This window comes from Ascidiella aspersa, chromosome 5, assembly GCF_963924565.1.
Source record: "Ascidiella aspersa chromosome 5, kaAscAspe10.2, whole genome shotgun sequence".
In the NCBI taxonomy this organism is placed as follows: domain Eukaryota; kingdom Metazoa; phylum Chordata; class Ascidiacea; order Phlebobranchia; family Ascidiidae; genus Ascidiella; species Ascidiella aspersa.
The window spans coordinates 24,927,660-24,949,251 of record NC_139451.1 but is presented as its reverse complement, the minus strand read 5'-3'; the positions used below and the strand labels follow the sequence as shown (position 1 = coordinate 24,949,251).

General features: G+C 38.2%; 1 protein-coding gene across 1 annotated transcript; it reads right to left on the bottom strand.

Annotated features, from left to right (window-relative positions):
- Positions 1 to 7,715: 7,715 nt before the first annotated feature.
- LOC146145572 (uncharacterized) lies at positions 7,716 to 19,863 on the bottom strand. Its single transcript, XM_083389958.1, has 9 exons — positions 19,694 to 19,863; positions 18,874 to 18,965; positions 16,421 to 16,513; positions 15,235 to 15,337; positions 13,493 to 13,693; positions 12,885 to 12,987; positions 12,412 to 12,527; positions 11,072 to 11,241; positions 7,716 to 8,187 (listed from the first exon to the last, which is right to left on the bottom strand). Exons 1-9 carry the CDS (start codon positions 19,758 to 19,760, stop codon positions 8,002 to 8,004), a joined length of 1,131 nt encoding a protein of 376 aa, XP_083246084.1. The 5' UTR covers positions 19,761 to 19,863; the 3' UTR covers positions 7,716 to 8,001.
- Positions 19,864 to 21,592: the final 1,729 nt, after the last annotated feature.

The window sequence follows — 21,592 nt, the reverse complement described above, 5'->3', positions numbered from 1 at the left end:
TGACTATAATGAGTTTAAATGGAATAGCGGACTGTTTACCCGACTGTATAGGTATAGGCCATAGCGTTTCTAAACATATAACCTGCTGCTTTTCACCGTGATCTGCTCTGCTTTGCGTGCTTCACACGACCACTTGAAAACGATAGGTTTCTATTTCTAGCTTACAAGAGTTAACGAAAAACATAGCCGACTGTTCTTAGGCTAAGTTAAAACTGAGGCCTTTTCTTGGTGGTCATATGAACTGACCTCCTTGAGACCGGAAACGTTTCCACCGAAACAAGATATAGTGTTGATTACGTCATGTCACGTGTGATTTCGACTAATTTCTATTCAGCAGAAGAAACCTAACACTGTTACTAAACCTCTCACTAACAGCGTCAGATTGAGTAGAAACGTGCTATAGTTGAAAAACAACTCACGCGGGTCTCCAGTCATAAGTTATTGGTACTAACAAAACCAGAAAACCTTTGTTTAGCAGTGTTTTCCTAAGGAACGACACCAACATAAAGCTTAGCGAAAACATATAATCAAAGAAGTTCGTCGTCACGACTAATTACCTTATAGTAAACAAACGCAACATGGGTTACTTGAAACCAAAAGAAAATTTAATGTTTCATAAACTCGCAAAAATGTCGCCGTGATATTATATTTCCTTTTACAGAGCTTTCCACATTACCTTCAATATTACATTAAAAAAATCGAATTCATCCACCCACAATTCATCGTTGGAAAATACTCACTATAGGCTATTCCAATTTTACAACATACAGTTTGCAAAATGTAGTAATGCGCACATCGGACTTAGGACTTACTTAGTCTTATTCAAGTCCCGAGTTCGACTCCCAAGCCCTGCTAAAGGGCTGCGAAAAAATTAAATTTACGCGAAAAAAGAAAATCCTCGATCACGTGTGGTCTCTTGGATAGCGTTCACGTAGCCCCAAGTTTTTCCAATCACACCAGTGACGAAATATCAACAAATGGTGGTGCAACACTTTTGCTCGTCATGCTGCCGCTCTGTTAAGCTATAGTATCTCAATAATTACTACACCTCTGGGTCAAACAAACTACACAAAAATATACCCAGAGTCAACATTTCTTACTTGTGATCTTCCGATGTAAGTCAGCAGAACAACCGACAATTAGTTTCATGTTATATTTGTACAACGCTCCTTGATTTTGATTCACACAATGCCCTTGAAGTATGCAAGACAATGCCTTGTGTGTGCTTTTCTCTGCAGCCCATAATGAACTTCTAATAAAACGGTCCAGTGCTGCTACCGATCTAGTCGTAAATCACTTGCTGCATACTTGGCATAAGCCATATACTCGATTCAATATCAGGAAGCTAGCTCGGCGAAACTTGCAAGCTAACTGCAGCCTGAAATGCCTTGTTCGCAGTTTCGGTAAGTCTGCTGGAAAATACGCCTACCTAATCAATGTCTATACGCGGCGATATGCCCTACCATATACGCCGAGAAAAAGATAACTCGGTCCCGAAGTTTACGCACTTCACGCCAATGCTGCCGCTTTTAAAACACAATGTTGCACTTACACTCAGGTAAAATAGATTGGATAGCACATTAGCAATACTATGAGGCTCGGATTGCAAATAATTAGCAAAAGGAAAATAAAAAATCATCACAATAAAAACACAATTAGCATACATTGTAAAAAAAAAAAAAAAACTAAAAAAAAAGTTAGTTGCCCTAAGTTTTGAACCAGCTTAAGCGAGTTGACACCATCAACCGCGACAAATTTAAAGCTGCAAATAAATATTCCGCTATATCTGGCGTCCATCAGCCAAACCATTTGGTCAGATTCCGATTACTACCTTTGAACAAGTTCATTAGATGGCTTTCCACGCAGCCGAGCATGAATGAAGTCGCTATTGTGATGGGGGAATTCAGTCCAAATTGAAAACCAAATTTAGTAATACCTCGTTCTTATTGGCAACAGAGTACTACAGATAATAGACTCAGAACACCTACCACACTATTAAGCTGTGCCCTTTTCCGATTTGTGACCGTCGCCTTTTCACATGCTCAAGCATTAATCAAGGGAATTTAGAGAAACCGCAACTACATCGTAATTGGAGTGTGAAACGCCTCCGTTGACGGCGATGATTTAGTACTGTACTGTAATAACACCTATTAAATGCACACATCGAGGACAGTTTTTTACATTTGACATCATTGAATTTAAAATAGTAAAGAATAGCAAGTTATACAAAAAATAAATGAATTTTAACGAACAAAACTTAGCAAGTCAGTTGAAAATTAGGGCTTGTTATAGTCAGCAAGGATTTGTGGCTAAAATGTTTGACAAGTAGGTCCACCTTTTTAGGAAATTTCCAGTAACCTTTAATTCCGGCCTCGACTCAAATCAAAAGCTCACACCCGAACGACGACCTGGATCATAAGAGATTCACAAACGCAGTCACACATCACTAAAAATCATTAAAGCCTGTATGACTCGGTCGACCCTGTACTTCAATTGTCAAAAATTCCCCTGCTGCCCCAAGCCCCACTCTCTAAACACCGAGAGAAATTTTTTCTCGCTCTCTCGATACGATCAGCTGACGAGAGGTGTTGAATTTTAGCCTTGTACGCTTTTAGTCCCACAGTCGGTTCCGCTTAACCGAAGCGCGTGTCGAAATTTGGGAAAATACGTGCCTTGACTGGAACCTGAAATAACACGGTTGCATCATTTGTTTCTCGACTGGGATACTTAGTGAGCGTGTTGTCACGCTTTTCGGTGGAAAATCGTCGATCACATTGTAACCCTTGTGGTCGAGAAACGAAGTATGAAGTGCAGTCAGGCATTTTTTATAGCTTCAAGTATGTGTGTGAGTATAGGGTGGGTGTAAAGTCAATCGGTTTGTGGGCGCTGGGGATTTTAAGATAAACAGGGGTAAAGAAAGTACAGATTTATCGGCTTTGCTTGGGACATAGAGGACTATAGGCGCACCAAAGTGTTTTTACGGGGGTGGGTAAAACTAGATCGCAATTTTGTACAACATTAGCGAATCTTGACCAGTGCTCCTCAGTCTTTTTTTTTAGCTGTATACCGTTAAACACCTCCCACTAACTTCGTATACCTTACAATTAGCAATGCACGAGACTAAAAAAATAATCACTGGTATTTCAGTAAAGCGTTTCTCGCAGCTTAAAAATCTAACATGGGCGAGAAAAATGTATTCTGTCACAGTTGATAAAATGCACTAATACCAACCTAATCGGTTTGTTACCTTTGGTCATGGTAGTCTTTTTGGCATCAAAGCGCCGTGTAATATTTCACATTTTCTTGGTGTCTACAACCTTACACTGAGTGGACTTAGATTCCTTACAAAATGCAATTTTTACCAAAACATATCTAGTTAATGTAATTTTCTATTTAACTTTGTAATATGGCCATTGTATTATGACTCTTTTTATGTGATGACGGGTGCTGCCATTCAGCTGTGGAGAGGATATAGCGTTAATCTTTTGTGCATCAGTTATACGCCTCGTGGCTTATTTTCTATACCCCAAGTTTCTCGACAACTGGATTTTACCTTCATATTTGCGAACGAGTTCGTTCGAGAACAACAAGTATTTCGAAAAACAATTTGCCTCTCTGTTTTCTTAGTGGTTTTGCGTGTAGTGGGCCTTCAATAACTCTAAAAATAGTACTTTGGGCTGCGACAAAAAAGTTTGCCGACCAATGCACTACAGTATGGCTCGCTGACCAGCACTGATCTGCATGACTGTGGCTTTCCTCCACAGTACAGTATGAATATCTAGATCAGTGTGGTCCAACTGCCGGGCCCCCTGAGTTCCGCTTTTTTGGCCCGCGAACTGATAGTCAGCTTTGCTGCAATCTAGCAATATCATTTTTTGTTATTCTAATTGTGAAAAAAACTTCATAAATGTTCCTTTGTGATTTTATATCTACCGTAGCTGAACAAAGGTGTACATTTCATAAAGTTAGTATATATGCCATAGGTCAGCGGTTCTTAACCTGGTGGGCCTAGGGAGGCGCGAGCTCCAAGTTAATATTTAAACTTTTTTGCATTGATTTTAATGGTTTCGTTTAGGTTTTATACCACTCCCCTACAGCGCTGTAAGCGAAAAAAATGAAAATGCCGAATTGCTTTTTGTAGGGTGGCGAAAGGCTCAGGAAAATTACCAAAGCGGGGCGCGGCTAAACAACGTTCAAACCACTGCAATAGGCTATGCATAATTTGCCAGCAATAAGCCTAAGAATCGCTATTTAAAAACAGTGGCCCGCAAGATAAAAAAAAATGTTTTTGGTCCGCGATGAAAAGAAGTTGGCCACGCTGATCTAGATCACCTGAGAAGAAACTTTAAAGCTATTAAAATTGGAAGGATGGTAGACGTATTACATTAACGGACGTTTCGTTTAGTATTTGAAATACCAGAAATGTTTTTTTTTTACCAAAAAAAAAAGAATATTTTGACACTTTAAATACCTCTTAAAAGGCAGTGTGCAAGGTGCAAAGTCCTAATTAAGTCATTCGTATAACAACTTGAATCAAAGTCAAGTCTTTTCGAATAAATAACAAGTCAAGTCCTAGACATCCAAGGCCTCGGTTGCTCAAGTCAAGTCCTAATTAGAGGAACAACTCTTTATTACTTTGACACATACTAATTGGTGCATATTTCTGCAAGCTTGTATCACGCCTTTTACTAAAACCGTCAAACTGCGCGTGACTCTTATACATAAAAAAAAGCTGGTCTAACGTTATGTACTCCTTGCCTAGCGTCGGCGCTTTGCGACAATCTTAAGTCAGTATATGCTGCGACCAAGAATAAATGCGGCAATGTGCAAAGGACTGTACAACTACGAAGCCGATAACTATAATTCGTCATCTTGAATAGGACTGGGAACGAAATCTGATCTTACCGCAGAAATCCCCATCGTAGCTTGTAGTTCGCCGGTAATTTATGAGCTGCCGCCTGAAAGCGGACGTGGGCAAGGAACATTTATGTTGTCTCGCTGATATCTGCTCCATTAAGCAGTGATTTTAGCGCAGGGATTCCCAACCATTTTACGATCTCGTACCACTTGGATGCTCTTTAGTGTCACGCGTACCACTTCTTGCAGAAGAACTAATTTTATCGAATCATGTGTGTATGTATTTTTAGCTTAGAACTAGTATTATTCAACGCTATTTGTGGCTTAAGCTATAAAACAGTAGATTATATCTATCAAGAGCAATTATTTGACATAATTAACGCCCACTGTTCCATAGCGTTGTACGATTTGCAAAGCAACTGTGCTCCTTATTGACAATTGACATGGCCTGTATTTTGAAGATCGCATTGTTTCGAAACGATGGGAATAGTAACGTAATATTCAGAATGAGCTTCGGGGAATTTTTTTTATGTAAACAAAACCAGATAAACAAAATATAAAGTTGTGCATCCAGGGTTTTGTGAAAAACGGAAGCTACTCGCATACCACCTGAAAAACCTTCCCGTACCACAGGTTGGGAACCCCTGGTTTAGCGGCTATCTAGTACTTGTTACCACATCTCGACTATTGTTTGTTAACCCATGAGTCGCGCCCGAAATAAACCACGCTTTTTGTTGTTTTGCCGACTGCAGCAGTTAATGTGGTTCGATGTTTTTGAAATCGCTTCTGAGCCATATTTGTTCCGTTATTGGGAAAACTGGAGACGCCAAACGAAGGAATGCTTCATATAAATTCTATGCGAACTTATACACGTTGTAAGTTCGCATATTTTTGTGCAGTAGTGGCCATTAGAAAGCTGCAGCCGGTTATCGCGTTTCCACGTTATTCACGCCTTGTTTCCCTTTTTCGCCTCGTTTTTGCCACCTTGTTTTTTCGTCGTTTTCTTCACTGTATATATACCTTTCTGCAAGGGTACAAGTTAATATGTCGCGAAGAAGATTACCTGGATAGGTTATCGGAACGTCGGCACAGAATAAATAATTGTCGGAAGAACTCTCTTTTTAATTTATACACCTTAATCTCTTATTTGTGTCACTTTTTAAGGATTACAAAAGTTCGGTGAATAGAAATGTTTCGCTGAAACTTCGCAATTATATTGAGCTTATTTGGTCGCCGCGTAAAATTGTTGGGAAGCACTTACCATTGGTCTTTAACTGTGCCACACGTATTACTATAGTGGTACGCGAGCAGCTTTTGCGTCTTATGGAGAGTTTAGGGAAATTAGCACAAGTCGAATAATATTGCGGCTGCTGTTAAACATATCTCTCTTTTTTCAAATTAAGAATTTTTTTTTGGAACATCCACATAGGTCAGTATGTTTTAACCAGGATTCGATCGAGCTCTTGGGGTTCAACGCAGTTGTTTCAAGGGTTCCGCGAGAACGTCCTCTGAAACATAAATGCTATTGTCACATGTGGCCCGCGATATCATTTTTTGTGGCCCGCGAAGCACTGTTGAATTATTGTAGTACGTAAAGTTGAGGATTTAATCAAAGAAATATAACTGACCAACGATCATCGGCAAGCATATTGCAATTGTTTGATTGTAGGCCTAGTTACATTATTAAATAAATTAACCGGTTTACTATCACCCATCAAGTTTTAATCCAGGGGTGGCAAGAGCGCCTAATTTTTGTATCTGTCAGACTGGTTTGAACTTTCCAAAATGGCTGTTTTGCGAACTTGTAGGTTACATTTGCGTTTTTTTTTAATGGACCAGTAAACATAACATAAAAAGTACGACCCTATATAAATTACTATTTTTGCCACTTTGAGGTATAAATGAACGATGAAAGATATAGCGCTTCGGGAAAGTATTGTTTTACAGGATTTCACCGTGACTAAAGGTTAACGCACTGGACCTTTCCATCGTGCAATTCTAGCCAAATATATCTAGTTATTCTACGCTTATAAATGCAGTATTCTGTTTAAACATTCTACGCTTATAAATGCAGTATTCTGTTTTGTCAATACGTAACTTTTTCGCGCTTCGCGCGCACCATTTTGCCAGCAGTCTCATTATCACATTACTTTTTGGCGATGCTTTTTGTCGTTATCTTCAAATGTTTCATACCTTACGAAAATCGTTGATCGCTCCTAGCACGCATGTCGCATATATAGCCTACTTTATGTGGCTAGCCAAGTATATCAAAGAAATATTGTGGCCCGCGATACTGTTAACCTTGGACCACCTTTAGACAGTGGCTTAGCCAGCCGAAACTTTTTTTGGGGGGGCCAAAACGTTGGAATTTTTCACCATTGTATTAACTGCCGTAACGAACACAAATAACAATGCTAACAAACCGTTTCGAGCAGCAACTGACTGGAGTGTTACCGCAATACTCAAAATACAGTCAAAGAGCAAAAATTGTTTTAAAGAAGTAAAACTACATTATTGTATAGCAAACGTTATATTAACTACATCGTTTGTGACGTAACAATGCATGACATTTGAAGGTGTGGCATGCTTGTGATCGACTGTTGTGCACTGCTCATAAATGCTACAAAACAAATTGTTAAGAGTAAGATATTTATAATTTTTTTTTGGGGGGGCATGGGCCCCCGAGGCTGAGTCGGACTCGGATCGCGATGAAACCTCATATTTGGCCGGAGTCGGACTCGGGTTGTTTTTAACTAACTCCGCAGCCCTGATTGTCAGTGCGAAACTAACATAGAAAAATGTTTGGCACGCGAGTTGTTAATACTTTGACATGATTCTTTGACATGATTTCACCCTATCCATTACTGAAGGTAGTGCGCGCCTGCAAAAACTTAAGAACTATAGTTGAGGTGAGTTTTCTAGCAAAGTTCACCTGTTATAATGCTCGGCCCGTAAGAACGTTCCCTCGTTGATTTACTTCCAAAATTACGACAAACTCTAACGAAAGCTACATGTGAAACTGTATTACGAAGTGTGACAACGATATACATGGATGTGTTAGTTACTGTGGTGAGCGGTGGTTATTCGGTTACAATGGCACACCCTGAGCATTTTCACTGCTCCCATTTAACAGCCAGACTTGGCTCACTCTTCATCGGCGGAAGGGCAAGGATAGTCGCAAGCCACGTTAAGGGCATTAGTGTAGAGTTTCGACATGTCCGGCTTGTCTCTTCGTCTTATTCTGATGATGTGATCTTCCGAAGAAGCAACAAGTCTTGCCTCAGTCATGTTTATTCTGTGCTCGGCGCTCTCAAAGAAAATGTAGTAGATCTGGAAACACAATGTTTCGTTCGTTTACGAGATTGACAAAACACGTCACCTTTGAAATTTTATTCCGGACCGTAAACATTTAACAAAGACGATGTCGAGAACAATTTTGTCTGACACTGATAGCTTGATGACGTCACTTCGATTTATTTAGCGACAAAAAGAGAGTGGCCTAAGATGCTAGCACAGTGATTCCCAAACTTATTTTCCGTGGCCTAATTTTTTTCCATAAAACAGTTTGTGGCCCACCGTGTGCCGCTACCTTTTTGCAATTCAAATTTACGCCTATTCATAGTCGGACTTTCCCGATAAAGACATTGATTCTAACAACATCCTAATAATACCTATTTAGTTCCGGTTCATTTTTAGATTGGAATTAACTATCTCGATGACAATAAATTGAATTTAAAGTAAACTGCCTTGCTAACTGCGTAGCGAAACAAACATGTGTCGTGAGATTTTGCCTTTACGTATAGGCCTATAGTTTAAAAATAGCCAAAAATAGCCTCGTTCCTATTAAAGTTCTAAATATGAAAGTTCTATATAAAGATTACAGCTATTTTCGTAAAACATAACATATTAAGTTACAATGTTTAAAATAGCTCTATGGCTCAATGAAAATAGTTTTGTGGCCCACTCCTGGGCCATGGCCCACAGTTTGGGACCACTGTGCTAGTGGAATGTTAAAGCACCGAAGGTTAAGACATTTCTGAACGCAAATATATAAATAACAAGAGGAAAATAACTTTAAAAGTAATAAAAGAAAGTCGCATAACAGTGGAGTGTAAGATGTACTGCGATTAATAATTACGGTATTTCAAGTTAAAGTTCAACCCACTATTTGTGAAGCACGATTCCGTACTGCCGCGTTGCGAAGCCACAAGGTTAAAATTAATATATCGCAAAGGACTAATTCCGTATCTGCTCGAGGTAATAATTGTAACGGTCTCAAATGACCAAGTGAGATGGAGAATTTTGCACTACAGTTAAGTATGCCTGGTTTCCGGACTGAAAAATTTGTATAGCACGTCGCAGATTTAAACCTGTGAAACATCTGGGCATGGAAGTAATTTCGCGGAGCGTCGATTACACGAACCGCAAAAATTTATGACTATCGTTCTCAAAGTTTTTGCATTGTCACCCCTTGAATAAGTTTACTGGACTTGAACGCACCAAACTTAACTTGAAAATTTGTTTTACTCCAAATTACACTTATTTGTTGGTTTGTTTGAGAAAATCATAATCAGTTGCTCTACATGTTTTCGTAACACTTAATTTGGTCGGGGTATAATTTTATCCGTTAGTCATTTTATTAACGCAATTGAGTTTCTACTAAACGGATTAATTTCTTCGACGCCCTTGGGAAATTTGCGACTCATAGTTTAAGAACCTCTTATATATGGTGTATTAGGTTTAAAAGACCGTACAACACATGCCTGTTCATGGGTTTCATATCGTTTGGTAAACATGCGTCAACAGTTCGGCTTAACTTAACGGTTTTCCGAGCAGACGGATTGATTCAAGTTTAGAACAAGGTATTAACTCTTACTTATTCCGATGTTCAGCTGTACCCAGCAAATTGCGCCCAAATTAAAAAGGCTTAAATAATATTCCATACATTGCATTTAATATAGATTTATTTTCATTATTCCGTTGTACGCAGTAAATAGTACCTGTTTTTGTGGGTTCATTCAGCAACCAGAGTTTTGTTGATCTTAACAAACGATATTATACTTTTGTAAATAAAAAATGTTACGATTGAAACCATAGGGGTCTATCGAACCTCAGTTACAAAGTTCCACTTTAGAACGACTTGCTCTGGGCACAGAACGAGTGTTACAGTTCTTTACCAGGCAAAATCCAAGACATACTCATGACTGTTTTGATAGCCAACCCTGGCGGTTCAAATAATGTACCACGGTTTTATAGTTCGCTTTAATTTATTGCAACTAACCAACCCAATCTTCTTTTTCGCACTTAATGTTTGACCACTGGGTCATACTCCGGGCAAAAACACAGTCGAGTCGAACTCACTATAGTCTCAGGTACAGCCAAGTTAGCTGACTCCGCCTAGTTCCGTGTCTAGCTTCAACCGCATGCTTTGACTATCATTCGAGCCCACCTATTACCGTACTACGGGTGGCATACTATCACATAATTCAACCCTGCTATACAACTTTTACAAGTTTACGATTTACAGTGTGCGGCCTAATCGGCTCCTAACTTTCAACTGCGCTAGCGAATGTCGTACTTTAGACTCGAGAAGTGCCTCGTATATTCTTTCATTTTTTTCGTCAGCCGGTTCTATTACAAAAGTCATATTTTTCATCCAGTCCTGTTATAAAAAGTGATATTTTTCGGCAAATAATTAAAGTAGTTGCAATAACAGAAGGCAACCCCAGGTTCCAGCGTAAGGTTAGAACCGGCTGAATTCCACCACTGCGAACAGCCACACTAAAAAGCAGCAGCCGTCTCATGACTTGTACTTATGACGCAACAATTCAAGTTTAAGACAAACTATCACAAAGGAAAATTACTACAATTAAAAAATTAACACTATGTTATGTGCGACTTGACTATTGCTCATTTTGAAAAAAAAACAAAACACGTGAACTACTTGGATCTTAACAATCGGTGTAACAGATAAGATGCAAAAATCCATTGACAGTAATGCTAACCAGTTCGCTATCTCAAAAAATTTCGTGAGACGGTTCCACAGAACCGTTGCGAACTGGCTGAATCCCACCACTGGGTCTTACGCGAGTTTCGATTCCGACTCCAACCTAGTAAACCGGCTCCGAATCCACAGCCCTCTACTTTATTGGATTGCTTAAGGTAAAATATCCTGGCGATTTATCTAAAGATGATCGCAACAACGCTAACTCACGTCGACCCCTTCGTTCCTCAGTGACGCAGCCGGTCCTGTGACGTCATCGTCCGACGACCTCTCGACGCCCAGAAAGACAACGTCGGAATGCTTTCTTCCCACGTGGAACTGCGGCACCACAACGTTGAGCACATAAGTGAGCGCGGCTCCCGTGTTTACCACGTCGTTGTCTGAAAAGCGCGGGAAAATGCGTTGGAAGGGTAATGCTATTTTTTAAAGGTTTATAGCAGCGTTTCTCAGCCTTTTATGGCTAGCGGCACACCCCAGAAATAATAAATATATTTCGGCACCCCTACTAAAATTTTCCGTAGCTAATTTCACTATAATGCCACAATAAACGAAACAGGAACAATGTTCACCAACACTACACAACGTAGAAAGTTATAATTGGATTTATTCCACGCTAATCTTACACAAAAAGTTGTAAGAGTTAGGCAAAAATCAATTCCTAAAGATTCTCAATTATGTCGCGACACCGTTGAGGATTGGAAGTGGCACTCGGGTTAAGAATCACTGCTTTATAGACTTAATCTTATAGTGTTTTTTACACCATTATAACACGATTCAATTGAATGTCTAACATCCGATGAGGAAGATATGTTAGGTTTAGTTTTAGCGGATAAAGATAAAGCCTCTAATATCATTGCCAAAATAACCCTTAAACCAGAACCGGGTCCGCGCCGCAAAGCAATTCGATACGGCGCGCCGTTTATTCGCCATTAACGTTTTTCAGAAATATAACTTGGCGTTTTGTTAGGTTTTAGATTTTTTATTGATTATACTACCCCTGTTTGGCATCCACTTCTTGCTACTTTAATCAATTTGTTAAAACAACCCTATGTATGTCTATCTTTTAAAAACCAGTACACTAAGGTATAGTTGTTTTTCTAGCCTGTCTTGCTTACATTATTATTGATCGACAAGTTTGGTTAGTCTGCGATGGATTTTGGTGTACTATTAATATGCAAGCCGTGATCGTTGGTCAAACAGCAGCTTCAGAATGCCTAGATCACAGTTGTCGAACACATGTACCTGTGATTCTCAACTTATTTGTAAATTTATTTGAAAATATTATGTTTATTTTAAATCTTGCTTTTGACCCCGGAGCTTCGAGACATTTTTTGTTTCTCCAGCGGCCTTATGCCGAAAACAATTGCTTAACGCTGCATCATGACCAGTGGTTCAGAACCACTGCCCTACATACCTTTGCACATATAGCCGTATTTGTCGAATTCTAAATATAGGGTGATCAGGTGACACTAAATATAAAGACAAATTGTATTAAATTCTCGACAAACTGTCGCACAGCCTTGCTTTATCCTATATTGAGTCTCTCATACCTGGGACCTGATAACTACCACCACTTCCATTGGAGTTAGTCGGGAGACGTTCGTAAACTTTATCGTGGTACAGGACTCTATAGTGCCGGTAATATTCGTCGCTCCGTTCAATGTTTCTGGAATCAAAGCAAAGCATTCAAACCCGACTATTCCCAATAGCGAAATCAACCTGATGTATTTGCTCAAACGAAAGTGTATGAATTAAAGCAAGTCAATTTTGCACAACGTGACTTTGGATTTGTCCTGGCCAATTGATACAAAGGGAGTCGCAAATATATGCTTTAGTCCCGTCAACGGGCAACTTTCATGAGAAATGTCTGTTCTACAAAATTAAATCATTATAATTTTCGCTTGGTTTTACGTAGCTGTGGCGTTAAAACTTTGATAGAGTTGTACATTTTTCAGTATTTGTCAAAACATTCTTCACACTTAACAAAACGGCATTTTTTTATGGTAAGTGTTTTAGTTCTTACGTGAACGCGGCGCCGAAGCTCTTCACTCGATTGCGATGGCTCTCTGCGTTGTTGAACTGAACCACAGCGGCCACATCCAAAGGAGCATAAGGGGGACATGACACTACAAGTGAGAATAAATATGCATGTATTACGTTGGATAAATAATGTAAGGCAGCATTTCTAGTGCACTATGTGTCAAACGCACAGGAACAGAACCTCGTCATTGGCAAGACCTTAAACAAATTTATCTGTAACTTATTGCTAAAAATCGACGCAACTCTTTTTAGCTTATTTAAAATGGACTTTCAACAAATAATGAAGGCATCCTGCCTAGGGCAAAAATGGAATATATTCTTTTGTGGTATACTATGCCTGGTAGCCGCAGTAGCCTATATTTAAATACCGGAAAAGCTGTTTTGGCATAAGAAAGAGGATAGTTACCGTTGATAGTATAAAAAAATGTACTTCTTCACAAAAAAAGTCAATTGACACCTTCAACAGATCGCCAAACTTAAGAAGCTCTGTTCTACTACTTCATATTAGTTTTTTTCAACTGTTTTCTGGGTTATGCCGCAAGCGGCGTTTCGTTCCTAAAACACACATCCCTAATCGTCGTAACCACTTACAAACGCAGCAAGGCTTCTTTTCGCTCCACTGTCCGTTTCCGAGACACAGGCGATCGCGTTTCGAGTCTGTCAGCGGCAAGCCGTGGTACCCGTCGCCGGTGCATCGGTAGCTGCATAACGATCCCAGGTTACTGGCGTTGGTGCAACTTGCTTCTCCGTGATCAAGCTCAAGCGATGGCGTCTTGCATGTAAAGGTGGTAACTGGCCAAAAATGCACGCGATGTTTTAAATCAGTGCTCGGCAACCTTTTGTGTCGCGGCCTAAAGTACTCTATTCAGGGCTATTAAAGGTCCACTTCGTAAAACCACTACGAAACAGTGCCGGATTCGGGATATTTGATTTCAAGGTGAAATATTACACGGCGCCTTGTACTCAAACCACTGTCATATATAATGTAAAACATACTATAAACCGAAGAATATACGCGCAAACTTTGAAAAATCTTTCGTTTACTTGTAGTTAAAGTTGCCAAAAATATAGTTTGACAGGCTCTCAGGGCCACATTTGGCACGTGGGCCTTTCGCAGTTGAGCCAATTTAAAAATTCTAGCCACACCAAATTTAAAGTGCAATGAATGTACGGCTACATGATAACACTAAGCTATTCAAAAGTAAATCGCTGTCAGTAAAAATGGCTCTGCGGCCCACGTTTTTCCGACCAATGTTTTTAAATAGAGATGCACGTCAGGCTTCAGTTTTTAACCTATACTATGTTATAATAAATCCCTCAAATAGATCTCAAATTTCATTTTGGTAGCAGATCGGCACCTATTTCTATTTTGCAAACTATTTTTTTTAATGGATATATTGCCAATAAAGTATACTTATTGACAAGGCGTTAAATCAATGTTTTAATTAACGACAAACGTTATTTAGTTGAATTGTTCAAGTTTGCTTATTCGAAATATCAGGGTTCGGTTTAGAAAGTATCGGATAACTTTAGTACATCAAAACCAAATATCACTTCATCAAAAACTCTGGGAGTGAAGCTAACCGATCTACATAAAAGCGATATCACAGTTATCTATAAAACAAAGTATTTACTATTTCAGTGATTTTCGAATAAACTGCCCTTTCCATGGCGTGTTTTCCTTTAAACAAATATGTTTGCGAAAAAAGTTCTAGCAAAGAAAGGTTAAAAAAATTTTCATCGCGTACTATTTCCACCCTAAAAATGAAGCCCTTAAACTAGGGATTCCCAACCTTTTTACGATGTCGTACCACTTGGACGCTCTGTAGTGTCATGCGTACCACTTCTTGCAAAACACTTAATTTAATCGATTCATAATTTGATCTATTTTTAGCTTACAACTAGCATTATTAAACGCTATTTGTAGCTTAAGCTATAAAACAGTTGATTAAATCTATCAAGAGCAATCATTTGACATAATTAACGCCCACTGTCCCACAGCGTTGTAACCTACGCTTTGCAAAGCAACAGAGCTCCTTGTCGACAATCGACATATTCTGTGTTTTGAAGATCGCATTGTTTCGAAACAATAGAAATAGTTACGTAACAATAGAAATGGGCTTCGGAAATTTTTTTTTCTGGAAACAAAAGCAGATAAACAAAACATAAAATTGTGAATCCAGGGTTTTCTCAAAAAAAACGAAAGCTATTCGCGTACCACCTGAAAAACCTTCGCGTACCACTAGTGGTACGCGTACCACAGGTTGGGAACCCCTGCATTAAACTGTTTAAATACAAGTGCCTTCACGTGGACACCCAGACAAGGAGAATACCCTCGCATGTTTCTTCGCTATTGCACGAATCGGTGTCACAACAGCACCAGCACTGTGATTGGTCGCGGTCGCTGTTGCACTTGTATGGAGTTCTTGCCCAGTTCTGACGAAAAAGAAATCGTTAACGAGGCTTTTGATATTAACGCTTTTGAAGCGTCCTAAACCGATCGAAAACAAATGATTAAAATATTTGACGGAGCTGCTGGTTTTGTATTATCGACAAGAACCAGTGTTGTAAACAAACCTCTTTCAAACGACTTAAGTCCCAGTTAAGTCATTTGTTATACAGCTTAAGTTTAAAGCAAGTCGTTTGTAAAATAACTCACGTCCAAGTCAAGTCATAATTAAAGTAAGTCAAATCCAAGTCACGTTCGTGTCATAACAAATTAAACGTCGAAGTATTACAATTGGTAAACTCGTTCAGTTATGAACAATACCTCAACTAAAAAACAACATAAACGCGAAATATAGCAAGCTAATATTTATACATGCACAAATTGAGATAAATAACTTAACTTAAAAAAATGCTTAATGACAGCACTTTATTTCACCCCAAGTAATTTTTCCAAAAGAGTCAAGTCAAATTATTTTGCCCATAATGTTTAAGCCAAGTCAAGTCTATTGAAAACAGTGCCTTAAGTTCACTTTAGTCAAGTCGTTCGTTTTTTCAACAATGAAGAACGTTCTTCAGGATACGTTGGCCATGGAAATCATTTATGACTCAAATCGACACCAGTTAAATTTAAACAACTAACATATTAGTCCCAAGTGCCCAAGAAAAGTCGGTGTCCAAGCCATTGGAAGTCAACTAAAATTTAATTGGTAAAACGTCAGTCACTAATTCGATGGATAAATCCACATCTCTTTGTAATTACGTTTCTTATATATTGTATTAGTGTCCTTAATAACTTTGGGTAAATTAATGTACAATATTTCCACAAATCAATTTCACAACTTAATCGGCCCAACTAAAAATCATTTAGCAAAATGTATTGATATAAGAAGAATTCATAACAAATTATTATATATATATGAAACAAGTCATTTTTTAGCAAAATACGTATGTCAAGTCTAACTATGAAGGAAGGGCGAAAAAAAAAGTAAAGTCAACCTTCAAGCTTGTCGAACTATTCAATTTCGTCACACTGCAAAAAATACTTGTGAAATATTAAGCTATACATATCACCTGCAATCGCTGGTACACGCAAGCTTTCCTTTGCTTGCAACCCTTCCAGATGCTGATAACGTTATTTGCCTTGCGTACCTCTGTTGAACAAACCTGAAGAACAGGGCGTCTTGATTTGTTAAAATAAATAAGGTAAATCACAAGTTAGAAAAAGTGTGCTGGGCAAGACACAAACTGTGGGTCAATAAAAAAACGCGGAACAGACGAACTTTTCGTCTCAACGTTTCATCTCAACTCGAAGCAATTTTATTGTTTTTGCCTAAATCAATTGGTGTTCCTAGGTGGTCACCCGTCCATGTACAAACTAAATCCCAAGTTGCACAATTTTTTTGAAGAGAGAATAATTAAAAAAAAAGAGAACAAGGCACAAAAAAGAAAGCTTTGAAAACACTGGGTTGTGCACTTGCGCTTTTGAAAGCTGGCGAAAATACGAAGCGACAAGTTGGCGCTAGAGAACCGAAAAAGGCAAGGGCTTTGACCTCTATAAGGGGTCTACTAGCGGCGGGGGCAATTGTGGTAATCAGTAACGTTACGCAGGACGTATTACTTTTTTTTTATTTTATTTTTTTATTTAATGCCAGTTTAATGTTATAATTTAACTATGCGGGACCACAGAAAACACAGTGAGAAGTACACGCAAAAACAAATATATAAACTCTTCTTTAAAAATTAAAGAAAACTGCAAAACACCAATTTGGTTCAAAACTGCAACTCTGCTATTTACATCCAGTTCTTTAAATTTTAGCCTGGGCAAATCCCTAAATGAAAGACTGATTCAGTTAGTCTCCCGAAGGCTCCCAGTGTTTTATGAAATAACTTAATTTTCAAAAGCATACTAAATATCAGAACTAACAATAGTTTAAGATAATAAAGCTTAGTTTAGTGCAGACGTATCAGCTTTTTTGGCAAAGAATTGCTTTTTTTCAGTGCTTTAGAAAGCTTGTTTTTGAGCAGGGGTGGGCAATTATTTTTAGCCGCGGGCCGCATGAGAAATCTAAAATATTGTGGCGGGCCGGGTCAAATATAGGATCTAAAATACATACAATATGACGTCATACTCTGACGGTGTAAAACAAATAATCAACCAATTTGTTATTACGTTTAGAGTTGTGCGAAAATGTGCAATTTAAGTCGGATTTAAAGAAGGTCACGAAACGTCGCGCGAAAATTTGCGAATATGTTTGTTTGAAAATGCAAACTTTAATTTAGATTTAGATGGTACGTGACGCATTGGGCACCGACTAAAAATGTATATTGCTTGATATATTAGCGTTTATTAAGTTGTGGGGCGCGTTGACTCAAAACTTAAGATTAAAATACGCGAAAATTTCGTACAGAAAATCTTACCTATATGTTTTTTCTTCTTTTTTAAAACTTTAAGTTACCGATATGTTACAAAGTTTAACAAACTTAGCCTAATATTTATATATATTTTAAATATTATGCTAAGTTTGTTAAACTTTCGTTGGAGAGAGTGCCACTGAGCAGAGGACGCTATTTGTCTGTGAAGTTGCCCAAAATTCGCGTGGAACATACGAGCAACACAGAAGAGATTCGCGCGAAGCGCGAAAAGAATTTCCGTTTTAGCATTTAGAACAGGCTAAAAATCGAATTTGGCGGGGTCTTGACAAGATCTGTCAACTTGCCCTGGTTTTCGCTTAGCCTATGTATTTTATTGAAAATATGCCGGATTAAACTGCTTGGCGGGCCGCGGGCCGTATGTTGCCCAGGTCTGTTTTTGAGAATAAGTAATGTTAAATACCATTGAAAAACAGAAGATTAAATAAGTTTAATTGTAATTACATGCAGTTTGTAAATATAGACAAGTCATCCCCTACTGTATTGCCAGCCAAGTTCGAATTCTTGGCTGACTTTTTTTTTAACATACTAACAGTTCAGGCTTAATTCGAATGGCTTAATTTGAATATTCAGAATTTTTATTTATTCGGATAAGAAAATCTGCATGAATTTGAATGGTAAAAACAAACGATTCTGGTTGCACATCAATGTTAAAGAATAAAATGTACAAAACTTGTAAACCGAAAATCAGTTTATTTGGATGTTATAAGATAAATATATTTTGCTACTAAAAGCATCATCAGTATCTTAATTCGAATGATTTCTTTTAAGTTTTAAACTTAGTTTGGGCTTAATTCGATATAATAACATTTTTTGGGGTTCATAAATTTATTTACTGAACTTTTTGTAAATAAACCAAAACATAACACATTGGAAAAAATACTTTAAATTAATTTAATATAATCCAAGTATTTGCATTGTTAATGCAATTTTGTCTACTATCCAAATATTTAAAAAAGAATATTGGAGAAAATCCTAATCAGAATCAACCTCAATAAAGCCAACCAAATTAAACGGTAACCCATTTTATTTTACGAATGTCGGCAAAAAACGTATCGCTGAAATCTACACTAAACTGAAAGACAGCCACCTACTTGATATTTGTGGCACGTTTCCATATTTCCTGTTGCAGCACATTCGGCGAAGCTTGGCGCATTTTTGCAATTCCAACAGCTTAGGGCAGACCCTGACAAACAGTTAAATAGAAGTTGTGTCAAGTATTATTTCTCAGTGTTGTCAGTGCACTTTATTTACTGATTTCAAGTAACTTGGCTTGTGTTTTGAGTAACTTAGATTATGTTTTGGTTTTGGTTGGCGGGACATATGACGTCACAAATACGTCATAATTCATGTATTCTTTAGAAACATCCCATTTTTTAAACAACTGATGTGCAATTACGCAACCAAAGCAAATTCATCGCGCAAAGAACGCTGTTTATCATTGGAGTTTACTTGAACACACAAAAATTAACACTATATTATCTCCACAGCCTAAAAGGCTGAATTTGACATCAATTTCAGTTTGTACCGAGTCGAAGGCCATACAGCGCTCGGCTGTGGATACATAAAAAATGTAAAAATATAACAGGCCTTCATGCATTGGCCTTCATGCAATTTAACTTACGTCTTTGGTTCATGTAACTTAAGTACTTGACTCATATTGAAGTGCTTTCAAATAATTTTAGTAAAATAAGTTTTTCACCTTCATTCCCGCTTGTAAAATAGTTTTCTCGCTGAACATTACGTTGTCGTTGTTGGCTTATTAAAATATCGCTCAAGAATCAAGATAAAATGTGTTAATAGGCTGCCAGTTTTATTAATTTTTAGTTTATTTTGATGCAAATGGTGTGGCTTGATATTAAGATGACCGGGACGTGGACGGCTATTTATTGCAAATTATTAACTTTGGCTTACCTCCGACTGCAAACCAAATAAGTAGCAGGGCGCCAGACAAGACACAAGGTAAAGATAAGCGTTGCATTTTCTTTTGTAGATTTCTACGTTTCTAGGATAATTCCTGACGAAACCAAAAAAACAATATCTGTTAGGAACAATATCCGTTAGGTTCTTTTTAGTGAATTTGAAAGCTTGTTACATATATACTAATCTTAAACGTAAAACCTATTCGGCCTATTGCTGAAAATAATGATCCGCAGAAAAAGGCGATATGACCCTTTGGTTTGCAAGAAACGCCTCCAGCATTACAAATCCGTCAGTGATCAGTCAAGTGAAAAAATAATTTTACGTAATGCGCAATAAAATTCGTCGTATCTTCAACTTTGCAGGGTACAGCATTGGCTGACGACTTCGAATCATAAAAAAATGTAAAACGGATTGGAAGAACCAAATATAATTTTAAAGCAAACAATAAACTACATTATTTTCAACAAATTAGCCAGAACATTAAAAAAGGCAATTGCTTTTTCTGTTTTAAACGTTTTGGCATTTGTGTCATCATCAGTATAACATGTCAAGGTCAGGCGCGGATCTAGGATTTCAGTTTGGGGAGGGCCATGAATTTTTGTCAGATATGACGTCACAAAAGTATACCATTGCGTGACGTCATAATTCAGGTAAATCGAACATCGGCTGGCCGAATAAACTAACTCCTGCAAAATAACGCGAAAAACAGACCTTTTGAAAGCATGAAAAGGTTAGCCTCTACAGTGGGCCGGTTTCCTAGTTTGACCCGGTATGAAGAATATCGCTGAAAGACGCCACCATGTCTATTGTCTACACATCTTGCTTTTTCCCGAAAAGGCGAGAGCAACCGCACATGCCACCGAAAAAGCGCCGAGGCCACGTCGCAATAAAATCATAGCGTTGTCTGCTGCGGTCATCTGTGGTTCTTTCATGACACTTCTCTCAATTTTTAAGTTACTGTAGTTGGTTTTTGCCAAATAAGGTTCATGAAATGAGAAAAAACTCTATGCAGAGTTAATCCTAACATTAGATAGGTTATTCAAATCCTTACACAAGGGTCGGCAACCTTTGTGTAGTAGTCGCGGGCCAAAACCAAACTCAGAAAGGTCTCTGCGGGCCGCACAACATATGTTAAATGAGATTTTGTGTTATTACAACTTAACAATTGTGAATCAGGTGGGTCTCGGATTTTTTGCACTTTAAAACGTATTTATAATAATAACCTTTAAGGAGGCAGTTAAGTCTTGGCGCAAATTCGCTAAAAAAGCGTATAATTGGTTTAAAATTCGAGTCCACACGTCGTTCCCCCCCCTACTACTATTAAAAAAGTGTAATAAAACTACTTTGAGAAAACGCGATAGATTTTTATAGTTAATCTATTTTAGTGTTTGTTAACCATTTGGGGCAGACCTGGCGAGCGAAGCGAGCGCGATTTTTTTGGTATACCGGTATTTCTTTTTAATTTCTTGTTTTGTTACATTTAAAAAAAATGGTTAAAAAATATTTGTCGATTATGTTTGAATACGTTTTCCGTTTGTCCGCCACACACTTGGCAGCTTTCCATTGCGCAACAGTAAAGAAGCGCTGATCTAGTTCAAAAAGAGCATCAAAACGTTGAAAACTGGATGTAAAAAGATCATTGGCGCGAAGTGCGAAAGTTTTTCGCATTTACACACTTAAAATAGTCAAAAAGTATTTAAAATGGACTCGTGTCTAATTAGTCAAAGAGGCGGCGGGCCGGATGAAGTATATTGGCAGGCTGGTTCTGATCTTCTGATACAGATTTGCATTAACAACAAAAAAGCTTTTAATTGTACTTGGATTTAAGTTAGTTATTATATAGTCGAGGTCAGCGTACGGTCACTTGAGCCGTCTCTGCAAATCTGAAAA